Here is a 13,541-nt window from a genome sequence, read left to right on the forward strand (position 1 = left end):
CTAAAACTACTGATAGGTGTGGATCAATCCCTGCAGTCTTTATCATAGAATAACTTCCGTGAGTGGGACTAAGGACTACAGAATTGGCATCTTACTTTCCAAAACAAGGAGAGTTTGCTGAAGTCCAGACTGTCAAAAAGTAACAATATAAGATCACAGAGGGGAAATATTATATAGCTAAAGTACAAGTGTCTTGAGACACATTACGCCCTTGGATGAAAGCACACAAATTCCAGTGAAATCACAACAGCAGCATGACACATTGTGCATCCAAGGATAGAAATTGGCCCCCTAACATACAAAGTTGCTTTAGCAAACACTAGCAATGCGGGTTCTACAGAGGCATGAAACAACTTCCTTCGGACCAGCCAATACTCAGCACTTTACAGTTTTTAAGTAGATATTTCCCTTCTGGATGACATAAATAAGTCAAAAAATTGGTATTCAGCATCTGTGCCATAAAATAAGCCCTACAAGCAATCAATATATTTACTAGCTGAAGCACAACACATATCTATGACAACTACCACTGTGCACTATCTACTTTGAAAAGTAACTGTAGTTAAATCAGATCAACCATCTTTGTGATGATAAACCGCAAAAGAATATTTTCATAATTAATTTAAATTCCATAATTTCATATAATATTATGTTGTACGCGTGTTGTATATGGGAGTTTTACTCCATTCAATGGAACCAAGATTTCACCCTTTGCTTATATTATTTGCATAATTGCTACATAAATTACAGTGATTGAAAATAAAAAGAAATCTTAGTGTAACTGAATATAAAATAACATAATTCCATAATATTTTGATTGTCGCTTACATACTGTTGTATTTGTACAACGTTTGTAAGTGCAGTGATTGAAAATAAATGGAGATCTTAAAGCTTTGCATGTAACTGTTTGCAAATGAACTGAATGAAAAAAGTCTTTGTCCATATCTCCATCTTATCAGTCTTTCCCAGAATATGTATATCCAGGTTGATCAGCATGAGTTCTTTTGTCCTTTCCACTGAACTACTGCAGAACACCAAACTAACAGGTTACTTTTAAGTTAGCAGTCACCACACTTCAAATACTAAGTTAGTATAGTTATGGGGGTCGGCACCTACCCCCTTATCCTCATCCTCCACATCCTCATGCTGTTCATACGCGCATGCTTCTGTTGAACTCACCAACCGTAAGGTCTTCAAAAAATCTCGCTCCCTTGGCTAATGAATATAACAGACAGAAGATAGGACAGCAAAGACACAAGACAGACCACAAATGAAGAGAAGAGCATGAACAGAAGAACATAATGAAGAGAACAAATACCAAGCAAGGGAAGTAATGCTCACAAAGAAAGGAAATGACACCCGAGGAGTGTGTTAGACAATTTCAGGGACATTTTTTCCTTGCTATTTGTACTTTGTTTTCTTTAATGTGAAATAATATTAACCATCCAACATTTGCTAAAGAAAATAAAACAAAAAACAAAAAAAAAAAGGGAAAGGAGATAAAGAACTAGTACATTAATCTATAAAAAGAAAGAAGTCTCATGATCATAGAAGAAGACTAACAAAAATAGTTCATATTTCCACACTGTTCATGGTGTGGTATGTATCAACAGAAATATAACTTATGCCTCTGGGATCAACAGTCGCATAGTGTGGGATATATCAAAGAGAATCCTAACAGCCCACATCTGAAGAGTTAGCAAACAGGATAAATGGGTATATAATGGCCTGAAATAACTGCACAGTGATTAAAGAAAGCTCACCAGGGTATCCCCAGAAAGGACTTCTAAAAGGGAGATCAAGTTATGTCCATCCCTCAGGTCTTCATACAGATCATTCACATGCTTGCGAACCTGCAGAAACAGAGAAGGAGAGACAAATGAAATTTAAGATACTGTATCTTTCCAAGAATTTACAATGATATTGGCAGTTTTTCTGTAATGTACACACTCTTATATATCTCAACATGCCACTCCTGGTTTGTTCAGTCACTATGCCAAGAGAAATACAAAAACAAAATTAGCTGCAATGTAAACTTATATTCAACCCCCTTCCACATTTTCCATATATTTTTATATTTTAGTAAATATGAAAAGAAGAACAGTGGAAAGGCCACAAGGTAGGTAACAAATTGACAAAGTAACCACGATGTAATCCCTACCATGTTTACTGAGGCCAAATACCTATCTACTTTGGCCTATGTAAGGAGGACACAGTTCAGACCCAAGTCAGAATAAATTGCAGAAAAAAAAGACAGAGCTAAATCCTGCCCTGATTTACAGCCCATGCAAATTGGCTGGATCCAAGCAAAAATGTAACCCATATTTTGGCCCCTGAACCAAATACAGCAAAAAACTAGTAGAAACCCATCACTCATGAATCAACAAGAACGTATCTCATCATTCTCAGCTTTCCCTCTTAAACAGTGTATCTTCCCAAGGCTCGCTTTTCTATCCATCCCATACCTATAATGAACCATTATATTCAACTAACCCACTGAGTTCTAGTTCCTCAAACAGTACTTCTACCACCTCTTCAAAACGTAACTTTTAACCTGAACACACTCCCTTAGGCCAGATTCTGGCTTCAGTTACATCCGTGAAAGAACAATAATGTCAACTGTGCTGCACAAGAGTAAAGAAGGGCAGAATTTGGCCATGATTTAAGATCCAGCAGTTCTGAGAGGACTTTCAACATTTCTAACTACTCTGATTTTGGATTATTTTGTCAAAAGAGAGCCATCCATCCTACTAAATTGGGACACAGAGGCTCTCATTTCTCAGAGGCAGAGACTTTTGACATTGTGGGGTTTTCATCTACAGCCTATTTTGGGTCCCCATTAAAACACCATACAGCAGTGTTCGCCAAACTTTTGAGGGTCGCTCCCCCCCCTTACCCAGTCTGCACCCCCCTTCGGAGTCCAAAGCGGGGCCATGGCTCAGGGGAATGCGGATAGGGGGCCGACACTGGGGCCGTAGCTGGGAGTGGATGTGGGGCCGGGAGTGGTGCAGGGCCGGAGCCGTGGCAAGGGATGGGAGCAGAGCTACAGCTGGGCTGCAGTGAGGGCCAGCAGCCAGACACATTGCCAGGTGTGGCTCCAGCCCCACCCCATTCCCGCCCCCCGCCTCAGCTGGGAATGGAGCTACAGCCAACGGCCCAGGCTGGGGCAAGGCTGGGAGCAGAGGCACGCCGAGGCTGGGGACAAGGCCAGGTGCAGGCCTGGTAGCCGGGGATACAGCTGCAGGCAGGACCGGAGCAGAGCTAGGGGCAGGGAGTGGCTGGCTGGCACTCCTTGCACCCGTTGGGGCCGGCCCAGGCCCCGCTGCACCTCCCAAACATTCCTAAGCATCCCCCTAGGTGGCTCACTCCACAGTTTGTGGACCTCTGTCTTACAGGAAGCTTTCTGAGCTTCCAGAGTACTGTCTGATTGTGGCATGCAAAAGGGCAGACAGTCCCTTCTTAGGCTTTTATTCCCTCCAAAGGAGCTAAATTCTTCTGCCAATGTGGGATCTATGAGATGATCTCTCAACTGTCAGCACATCTGTGTGCGTGAGAACAGCATCAGGAATCAATCCAATTCCTCTTCTGCTTGCAGTAGGGAACTAGGTCTGGGCTATGGGAGAGATTTGTATGTTATGAAACAAATGATTAACATATTTGTTGCTAGGTTTAAATAAATATATTTTAGTTCAAGGTACATTGTTCCTACTGCAATTTACAAGACTCTCAATCTTAAATGGGACTAACATCAGAAGCACATTTATGTTTATGTTGAAAACTAGTCCGAACAAGCCATCTGGAAGATTTTTCCATAATGAATTACTCCTTACGTTTTCCAAAATATGTATGTATCACATCCACACAGCAAAAGCAATATAATTCTACTTCTGGACATTAGATCAAGTTAGACATATTGTCAACTGTAAAAGGAGGTTACATTCCAAAAGAAACCATTTTGGTAATACCAAACTACTGTGGAAAAAAAAAACAGCTATTCATATGGTATAATCTGGACCAAATACAAACAGGAAGTACCAGAAATGTCATTAATGACAACCAATCACAGCCCCACTGCAACCCTATCTTAATTTATAATTCCTCTGCACCTTCTGCAGCTAAATCTTTGCCCATCCCCCTCACCCAACATGCACCTTGGGAAACACTACGGTACGGGGGGACCCTGAAGTTCTGAGCCCCCATGGGTGGTGGGGACTCCAGAGCTCCGAGCAACCCCACAGCTGCCCAGTCCCTTCCCATTTTATGATGGGATATTTTTAGTAAAAGTCAGGGACAGGTGATAGAATCATAGAATATCAGGGTTGGAAGGGACCTCAGGAGGTCATCTAGTCCAACCCCCTGCTCTAAGCAGGACCAATTCCCAACTAAATCATCGCAGCCAGGGCTTTGTCAAGCCTGACCTTAAAAACATCTAAGGAAAGAGATTCCACCACCTACCTAGGTAACCCATTCCAGTGCTTCACCACCCTCCTAGTGAAAAAGTTTTTCCTAATATCCAACCTAAACCTCCCCCACTGCAACTTGAGACCATTACTCCTTGTTCTGTCATCTGGTACCACTGAGAACAGTCTAGATCCATCCTCTTTGGAACCCCCTTTCAGGTAGTTGAAAGCAGCTATCAAATCCCCCCTCATTCTTCTCTTCTGCAGAATAAACAATCCCAGTTCCCTCAGCCTCTCCTCACAAGTCATGTGTTCCAGCCCCCTAATCATTTTTGTTGCCCTCCGCTGGACTCTTTCCAATTTATCCACATCCTTCTTGTAGTGTAGGGCCCAAAACTGGACACAGTTCTCCAGATGAGGCCTCACCAATGCCGAATAGAGGGGAATGATCACGTCCCTCTATCTGCTGGTAATGCCCCTACTTATAATGCCGTTAGCCTTCTTGGCAACAAGGGCACACTGTCAATTCATATCCAGCTTCTCGTCCACTGTAACCCCTAGGTCCTTTTCTGCAGAACTGCTGTCTAGCCATTCGGTTCCTAGTCAGTAGCAGTGCATAGGATTCTTCCGTCCTAAGTGCAGGACTCTGCACTTGTCCTTGTTGAACCTCATCAGGTTTCTTTTGGCCCAATCCTCTAATTTGTCTAGGTCCCTCTGTATCCTATCCCTACCCTCCAGCGTATCTACCACTCCTCCCAGTTTAGTGTCATCTGCAAACTTGCTGAGAGTGCAGTCCACGCCATCCTCCAGATCATTAATGAAGATATTGAACAAAACCGGCCCCATGACCGTCCCTTCGGGCACTCCGCTTGATACCGGCTGCCAACTAGACATGGAGCCATTGATCACTACCCGTTGAGCCCGACGATCTAGCCAGCTTTCTATCCACCTTATAGTCCATTCATCCAGCCCATACTTCTTTAACTTGCCGGCAAGAATACTGTGGAAGACTGTATCAAAAGCTTTGCTAAAGTAAAGGAATAACACATCCACTGCTTTCCCCTCATCCACAGAGCCAGTTATCTCGTCATAGAAGGTAATTAGGTTAGTCAGGCATGACTTGCCCTCGGTGAATCCATGCTGACTGTTCCTGATCACTTTCCTCTCCTCTAAGTGCTTCAGAATTGATTCCTTGAGGACCTGCTCCATGATTTTTCCAGGGATTGAGGTGAGGCTGATTGGCCTGTAGTTCTCCGGATCCTCCTCCTTCCCTTTTTTAAAGATGGGTACTACATTAGCCTTTTTCCAGTCATCCAGGACCTCCCCCGATCGCCATGAGTTTTCAAAGATAACGGCCAATGGCTCTCTAATCACATCCGCCAACTCCTTTAGCACCCTCGGATGCAGCGCATCCAGCCCCATGGACTTGTGCTTGTCCAGCTTTTCTAAATAGTCCCGAACCACTTCTTTCTCCACAGAGGGCTGGTCACCTCCTCCCCATGCTGTGCTGCCCAGTGCAGCAGTCTGGGAGCTGACCTTGTTCGTGAAGACAGAGGCAAAAAAAGCATTGAGTACATTAGCTTTTTCCACATCCTCTGTCACTAGGTTGCCTTCCTCATCCAGTAAGGGGCCCACACTTTCCTTGACTTTCTTCTTGTTGCTAACATACCTGAAGAAACCCTTCTTGTTACTCTTAACATCTCTTACTAGCTGCAACTCCAAGTGTGATTTGGCCTTCCTGATTTCACTCCTGCATGCCTGACCAATATTTTTATACTCCTCCCTGGTCATGTGTCCAATCTTCCAGTTCTTGGAAGCTTCTTTTTTGAGTTTAAGATCAGCAAGGATTTCACTGTTAAGCCTAGCTGGTCGCCTGCCATATTTACTATTCTTTCTACACATTGGGATGGTTTGTTCCTGTAACCACAATAAGGATTCTTTAAAATACAGCCAGCTCTCCTGGACTCCTTTCCCCCTCATGTTATTATCCCAGGGGATCCTGCTCATCAGTTCCCTGAGGGAGTCAAAGTCTGCTTTTCTTAAGTACGGGGTTTGTATACTGCTGCTCTCCTTTCTTCCTTGTGTCAGGATCCTGAACTCGACCATCTCATGGTCACTGCCTCCCAGGTTCCCATCCACTTTTGCTTCCCCTACTAATTCTTCCCAGTTTGTGAGCAGCAGGCCAAGAAGAGCTCTACCCCTAGTTGGTTCCTCCAACACTTGCACCAGGAAATTGTCCCCTACACTTTCCAAAACCTTCCTGGATTGTCACCGGCTTCTGTGAATTTTTCTTTATTGCCCATGACCTGTCCATGACTTTTACTGCAAACAGCCATGACAAAATCTTAGCCTTACCTATGACTTCCTTAGTAAGGAACTTACTGGATCTTAAGTTCTCACAATAGCACTGGCTACGACTGAGCGAACATGCCACCCGTTTTTTCATTGGTGATGGAAATGAAGCAAAAAATGAATGTGAGTGGGAGTAAGCGCTGCAAAATCGACAGGAAAAAAATAAGCTTTTAACCCAAACTGGACAGAGGATTTTCTTTTTATTATGACACCTCATAAATGCAAGACCTTGTGGCTAATATGCCAAACCACTGTATCCATCTGTAAGGTCGTCAACATGAGGCAGCACTTTGAATCAAAGCACAGTAACTTCAACGCAGCCCATCCTCTTGACAGTGTTACAAAGACTTCAGATTTTCAATTTTGAATTTTGTCACGTTTTGCATCACACTTCAAATGTCATTCTCACAACATCAGCAACTGTGCAGGAAAAAGCAACAGATGCTTCTCTTCGAATAATGTGGGTACTAGCTAAAAAGAAAAAGCCTTTCCTGGATGCCAAACTTGTGAAGCAGTGCATGTGGGAAATGCTGAAGGAGCTTTTTCCTAGAGATAAAAAAGAAGATGATACTGTGAACCATGTGAAACAAGTTCCTCTGCCTGATTCCAGGGCAGTGGGAAGATTGGAGGTAATTTACGAGGACTGTCTGTCAGCACTGCTTTCCGATTTAAAAAACTCTAAATACATGTCTCTTGCAGTGGACGAATCAAGTGACGTAAGTGACACTACCTAGCTTTTGCTATTTCTTAGATTTTATGATGCTGAAATTTTCAAGGAAGAATTTTTGTGCTTAATATGATTAGAAACCTACACCACAGGAGAGAGCATTTTTGCAAAGGTAAAAGGCCTTTTTGAAAAAAATTATTTAGATCTGCAGAAAGTAAACTTACTTGTTACAAACTTGCTTCCCTCCATGACAGGGAAAGAGAAGGGCTTTTTTTTAATTTTGGCAGTGATACACCCTTCATTAAACACATTTCACTGCATAATTCACCAGACTGTTTTGCGTGGCAAATTGTCTGGGGACTTGAAAAAAAACAATGGATATTGTGATGAGATTAGTGAACTACATACGTTCAACTTCTAGCTTGCAACATCGTTTTTTAAAAGCTCTTTTACAAGACATTTCAGCCAAATACAGTGACCTGTTGCAGCACAACAATGTTCACTGGTTAAGTAAGGGGTGCATGCTAGAGAGATTTTGTGCCCTTCAAAAAGAAATAATAGGACTTCTTTGAAACCACATGACCAATAAAGCTTGCGAGTTCCTGGAATTTATGAATGATATCCCCTCTATGTCACAACTAGCTTTTCTGTGTAATATTATTGGTCACTTGAATTTCCTCAACTTGCAGCTCCAAGGCCGTGAAAGCAGTGTTGGGGATCTGTCTGAAAAACTGTGCACCTTTCAGAGGAATCTTGAAAATCTTTCAGGCAGTCTTAACAGGAAAGATGTTGCACTTTCCAACATTGTGTGTTGCTGCTACAGATGAAACCTCGATGAAAATGCTGCAAGAATTCCTAAACAATTTGATCAAAAATTTTAAAATTCCAAAGGATTTGCTTTTATTTGTTCATGAGCCATTTGTTGTCTATGCTGATGGACCTTGCCCTTCTGAAGCAAAGAACATTCTTGATTCAATTTATGAAGATGCTTTTCAATTAGAAATTGTAAGGCTCCAGAGCTCAGATACCTTGAAGGCAAAATTCAGTGAAGTGGGACTTCGTGATTTCTGGACTCAATACGCTGACCAGTTTCAGAATAGCCAGAATCTAGCCATCTAGATTTTTTAACTATGTTCAGCTCAGTGTACCTCTGCGTATCTGGGTTTTCTACCATGAACAATATAAAAAACCAATACTGCAATTGTCTGAAGAGAGGAACATCTTCATCATCTTTGGCCCCTCCTGCCCAGAGCGGTGGGGCTCGGGTTTTTGCCCACCACCACCACCACCACCCTCCCCCCAGCCGGGGCAGTGGGGCTTGGGTGGGCTCAGGCTTTGGTCCTCCCTCCTGGGATCATTAAGTAATTTTTGTTGTCAGAAGAGGGTCATGGTGCAATGAAGTTTGAGAACCCCTGTTCTAAACAACTGAATTTCAAGATCAAGCATTAAATTATTTCATTTTCTCACCAAGATCAAACCGAGCTGGGGTCTACCAGTCAGTAAGCTCATTTATTTAAAGAACATGCAGCAACCTCTCTCAGCTGTTCTATCACTATCACTCTCAAAATAAATGATATTGTTGTGTCTGTCTGACACCAACAGTGTAGGTCAGGGACAAATACGTGACAGGGTCTCCTGAGCCTAGAGGATTTTCAAGGCGTTTGGGGAGTGCTATGCTGTGCTGTACATGTGCAATACTTTTTATTTTAAAATAAATCAATACATGAGCTTTGAGTTTTATTTTCCTTTCAAGATACCATGGTAGTTGGAAAAGGCTGATTCTTATTTCCTAAACTGTTTGTGGCAAAGGCAGATAATTTCAGGGGAAGATGTAGCTGCACTCCTGAAGAGAATTGTCCCACAAGTAAATACACCCTCTTCCAGTGTGCAAACAGAGCTCCAGAACAGAGCAGATCCATTGTGCAGTACTGACAGCCAAGAGGAATGGAGCAAGCTGGGAGGAGAGGAAAGGAACATAAAAAGTTAGGGGCACCAGCATATCATACACACACTCCCTTCAGCGCTACTCTGGAGAGTCACAGGGCTGCCCAGTTTATAAGTGGGCTAATAGTGGGACCAGAACATACTGATGTTAATTTCTTCACCTCAACTGCTTGCTCTTTTTCACTTAATAGAGAATATCTGTGGATTTGTGGGGGCGGGGGGCGGTTATTATTCCAGACTCTCTCCCTCAACACAATCCTAGTTATCTTTTACTGTCTCCTATTTCTTCTTTCATTTCTTATTTCTTGTGGGTTTGTCTCACGAGTGCCCATCTTACACAAAGCCTGAGCCTTCTTCTCAACCATCCTCAAAATGAAGAACTATACAAAGTACAAAGAGACAGTGTGGACTACTGATTAGAAAAAGGGACTGTGCATCAGAAGGCTCTTGTTTCAGTTCCACCACAGACATACTGTGTGGTCTATAAGGGAACTCACCTAACATCTATGTACTTCATTTTCCCTTTCTTTTTTAGTTTCAATTGCTGTGCTTCTACAGCCCTTAGCAACACAAGTCTGCTTGTGCTATGCTGAAAGCTCTCTCGGACACAGAGCGCTTCCTTCTCCGGTGCCACTGTCGCGAACAGATGATCAGAGGTAAGAACTGAAACCATATTATTCTTTTACCAGGAGGTGGCAATCCTAAAGTATGTATTAGACCACAGCTAAGGGAAAGAAGAAGAGCACTTTGCAAGATGCAAATAAAATTTATTTCAATCACAACTAAAGCATGCAAAGCACACATCATGAACTGAGTCACCAGGAGAGGACAGACAAATACAATTCCCAAAACTGCTGAAAATAAATAGGTGAATAGTTCTAGCTTGTATTCTGTAGCTTATCCTTGTACTTGATACATAAAGAATGTACATGACACAGTAATTACATCAAAACCCAGTTGTTATAAAACAGTAGGCTGAAATCTGGTATGTATTTGCATTTTTTAATGTGAAGAGTGGTTTGATTTAAATTATCTATGCAAACCCACAGGCAATTTGAATCTAGCTGGAACATTAATTTATGATAATGATATAATAAATATTCAGTGCTTGCCATGTAAACCAAATGATCACTCAGGTGGCTCTTTCTGAGAGAGAAAAAATGCAATCTTGCAAAGTAAACCACCTTTTCCAGAGTACTGTCATATGTCTCACAGATATTTCAAATACACTTGGCATTGTTTATGGAGTGAATGTGATAGGTTAAAGGAGAAAACAGTGAATTGAAACTAAAAATCAAAATGTAGATTTAAAATAAGAACACATTTCCTGAAAGAACCTGAATTATGCAGTGGAATAATCTGGCTAAAAAAGTAGTTGAAGTGGTTTTTAAGACTAGATGACCTGGAATTCTTTTCAAGCCCCGCTATCTACAGATCTGGAAGCAAAGTTAATATGGTTTCAAAATGTTTTCCCACTTTGCCAAAGGCAAATTAGATTAGAACTCAAGAAGTTAGAACAATAAGGGGTTGGTTTGGGAAAAAATGTCAACACTTAACTGCCACTGATTTTTGGAACCAAACCTACATCCACTGAAGTTCAATGACTTCAGCTAGATCAGATCAATCATGCCCTCTCACCGTGAGATTTACAATATCTTTAAAGTTAATTTTTAAGGATCTAATCCCAAGTAAATTTAAGTCACTGGAAAGACTCCCATTCATTTCAATGGGATTTGGATCAGGCTCTATGTGCAGTACTCAGAATGGTAGTTAAAGGCAGCATATTGAAGTCATCCACTTTTCAGCTACAGCTTCTCTGAGATAAGGCTCACATGGACATTTATAAAGGCTACTATAATTACACCATTCAATTTAAAATGTCACCAACAGCCAAGTCTCTCTGATGAGAAACTTGTGTGGCCTTTGCAGAAAGCTCCTAACATCATGTTGGGATTCCACAACTTCCTGGAAAGTGTATGTCCTTAAACCTATTTCCAACCAAAGAGTAAGTAATCACAAAGAGCCAAAAAGAAACATATAAAAACATATGTGCCCCTTCTTTTGCTGCCCCAAGCAACAGAGTGCAGTCAAAAAGCCAAAGATGCCAGCAGCATAACAAGCAATTAAAGAGCATTTCTTTGATATATTTATGTGGGAGAAAGATAAATCATTCAATCTGACATCGTCAATAAACTTAGTATCCTGAATCATTTCAGGATCAGTGAGGAAATCCAGTGAAAACTCAGATCAAACCATCCCTCCAGACTAGAAATTATTTACATATTAAAGGAGACCAAGTAATAATTGGTAATGCTATGAAATTGGCTGTGGCAATCCTCTATGAAAATTGAATTCACTAAGTTCAAAGGAAATTTTTAAAAAAGTGGAACCAAGTAATTTAAATACTGGACCAGAAGCCAAAGAACTGAATGCCACTACTGCAGAGAGTCATATTTCTTAAACATTGACAATCAAGGAGCAGTAGAGACGTTAGTTACAAGTCTACAGATAAATCTATTTTACATGGATTTAAAAAAGGAAGGTTCAGACCCAAGTAATCTCATTGATCTTTTATACAAACAAGGCTTATCATGCCAGGACATAAGGCATGATTTATCTGATTTTTTCAGAAAGCTGCTTGCTGGCTGTAACAGGATCCTAGCTTTAAATTCAGCATGTAATTGTGGGAATATCACACTTTCCAACATTCTCCTGCATGACTAGTTTGCTAGACAAGGCCTGATTGCTGCCTATCTACTATATGGCTTGCCCAGACTTTTCCAGGTGACATACATAAGTGCAGTTCAATATACAGTAGTTCTGTTCTATCCAGCTAGTTTACATTCCAATAGAATTTTAGCACATCTAAGATCCTTGCCATTTTCCATTACCATACTGAAGCTGTGCCAGAGAGAATCCCTTTTTCCAGTCATCAACATTTCTCTTACAAGGGATACTGTAAGGATTGAAAGGCTCCAAATTTACATTACTTTTAAAATTACATTTTGTTTTTACTCATTCCTAAACTAAACCTTTCCTGTGGCATAGTTAAACTGCTGGGTGCACTCCCAGAACAGCAAACCCAGACTCTGGATTTCTCCACCGTTGCAGGTCTGAGTGAATGTGATATGTGCACATTGGTATAGATGGCGCTGTTTCTCCACTCTTTGCCTGTGTTCTGATCTTACATACAATAAAGGTGTTGAAATATACACAAATCCTGCTCTCCAATCTGTTCACAAGAACAGGACAAACAGGTAGGGCAAAGGAGACAGCACAAAGGACACATGTGCTCACCTTTTTTCTGTATGCCTACATGCTGGCAAGCTAAACTTGATCAGTCCAATTTTAGACCTAGTGGCTTTGACAGTGTCTCTTTAAACTCACATCCACTATTTGTCTGTTCTAGACTGAGTTGGTAATCTATTCCCTAGTGAGTATTTAAAAAACAGAGTGAAAATCATTCTGCCTTAATTCCATATTTAAGAGTAATTTCCTAGCTATATGACTCTGTCCCTTGTTGTTGAACTCCTCAACAGCATGAACAGTCAATCTCATTCCACTTCACAAAATCCCTCCATAATTTCAAATACTTTTACTAAGTATCTTTAAAATATTCTCCTCTACAATGACTGCAAATTCAATCTCGTCGACCTTTCTTCATAACAATGTCAGGTATGAGCCTAGCTGCCCCAATTTACACTCACCTACCCAAAGTCTTGTACATCAGCAACAGTGGATTTACATTCTTCCCCCTTGTCAATCCATCACAGCATTCTTGCATGGATAGCTTAAGATTTTTCCTTTTTACAGTAACCTCTACATCCCTTCCAGATCACTATACTGCCAGACTACTCCATTTCTGTTGTTCTCTCTATTTAAGATTGTTGCCTCCAATCTTATTATGTTGCATTTTCTCCATTATTCTGCATCTCTCTTACAAAGTCCTGTCATACAAAACATACAAATCTTTGTGCCTTAAGGTAAATACACTCTTGTTCTATTTCCAACATTGATGCTGTTAGCAAATCTTGTTCTTACGTTTATTTAGATTTATAAAATAAGATCAGATATTCTCAGAAGCCCTAAATCAGCAAAAGATCTTAAGCATACGCATCACATTTGGCAAATGAGTAGTCGATGGAACTTATATATGACTGTGTATAAGGACCATGCCG

The 13,541-nt window shown here is 41.2% G+C and overlaps 1 protein-coding gene across 43 annotated transcripts in view; it reads right to left on the reverse strand.

Annotated features, from left to right (window-relative positions):
• The window catches only part of DST (dystonin), a 439,617-nt gene that overhangs the window by 255,822 nt on the left and 170,254 nt on the right, over positions 1 to 13,541 (reverse strand). For 28 of the 43 annotated variants that reach the window (XR_010599478.1, XR_010599479.1, XM_065587885.1 and 25 more), the window contains 2 exons: positions 1,764 to 1,853; positions 1,117 to 1,215 (listed from right to left, as the gene is read on the reverse strand). Coding sequence is in view for 41 of the 43 variants with exons in the window: in XM_065587885.1 (XP_065443957.1) it covers positions 1,117 to 1,215; positions 1,764 to 1,853 (189 nt within the window). In the remaining 2 variants the exon portion in view is untranslated. The remainder of the gene's footprint in view (positions 1 to 1,116; positions 1,216 to 1,763; positions 1,854 to 13,541) is intronic. The other 15 variants (XM_065587877.1, XM_065587853.1, XM_065587876.1 and 12 more) reach the window with 2 other exon arrangements.

This window comes from Chrysemys picta, chromosome 3 (genome assembly GCF_011386835.1).
Source record: "Chrysemys picta bellii isolate R12L10 chromosome 3, ASM1138683v2, whole genome shotgun sequence".
NCBI lineage: Eukaryota > Metazoa > Chordata > Testudines > Emydidae > Chrysemys > Chrysemys picta.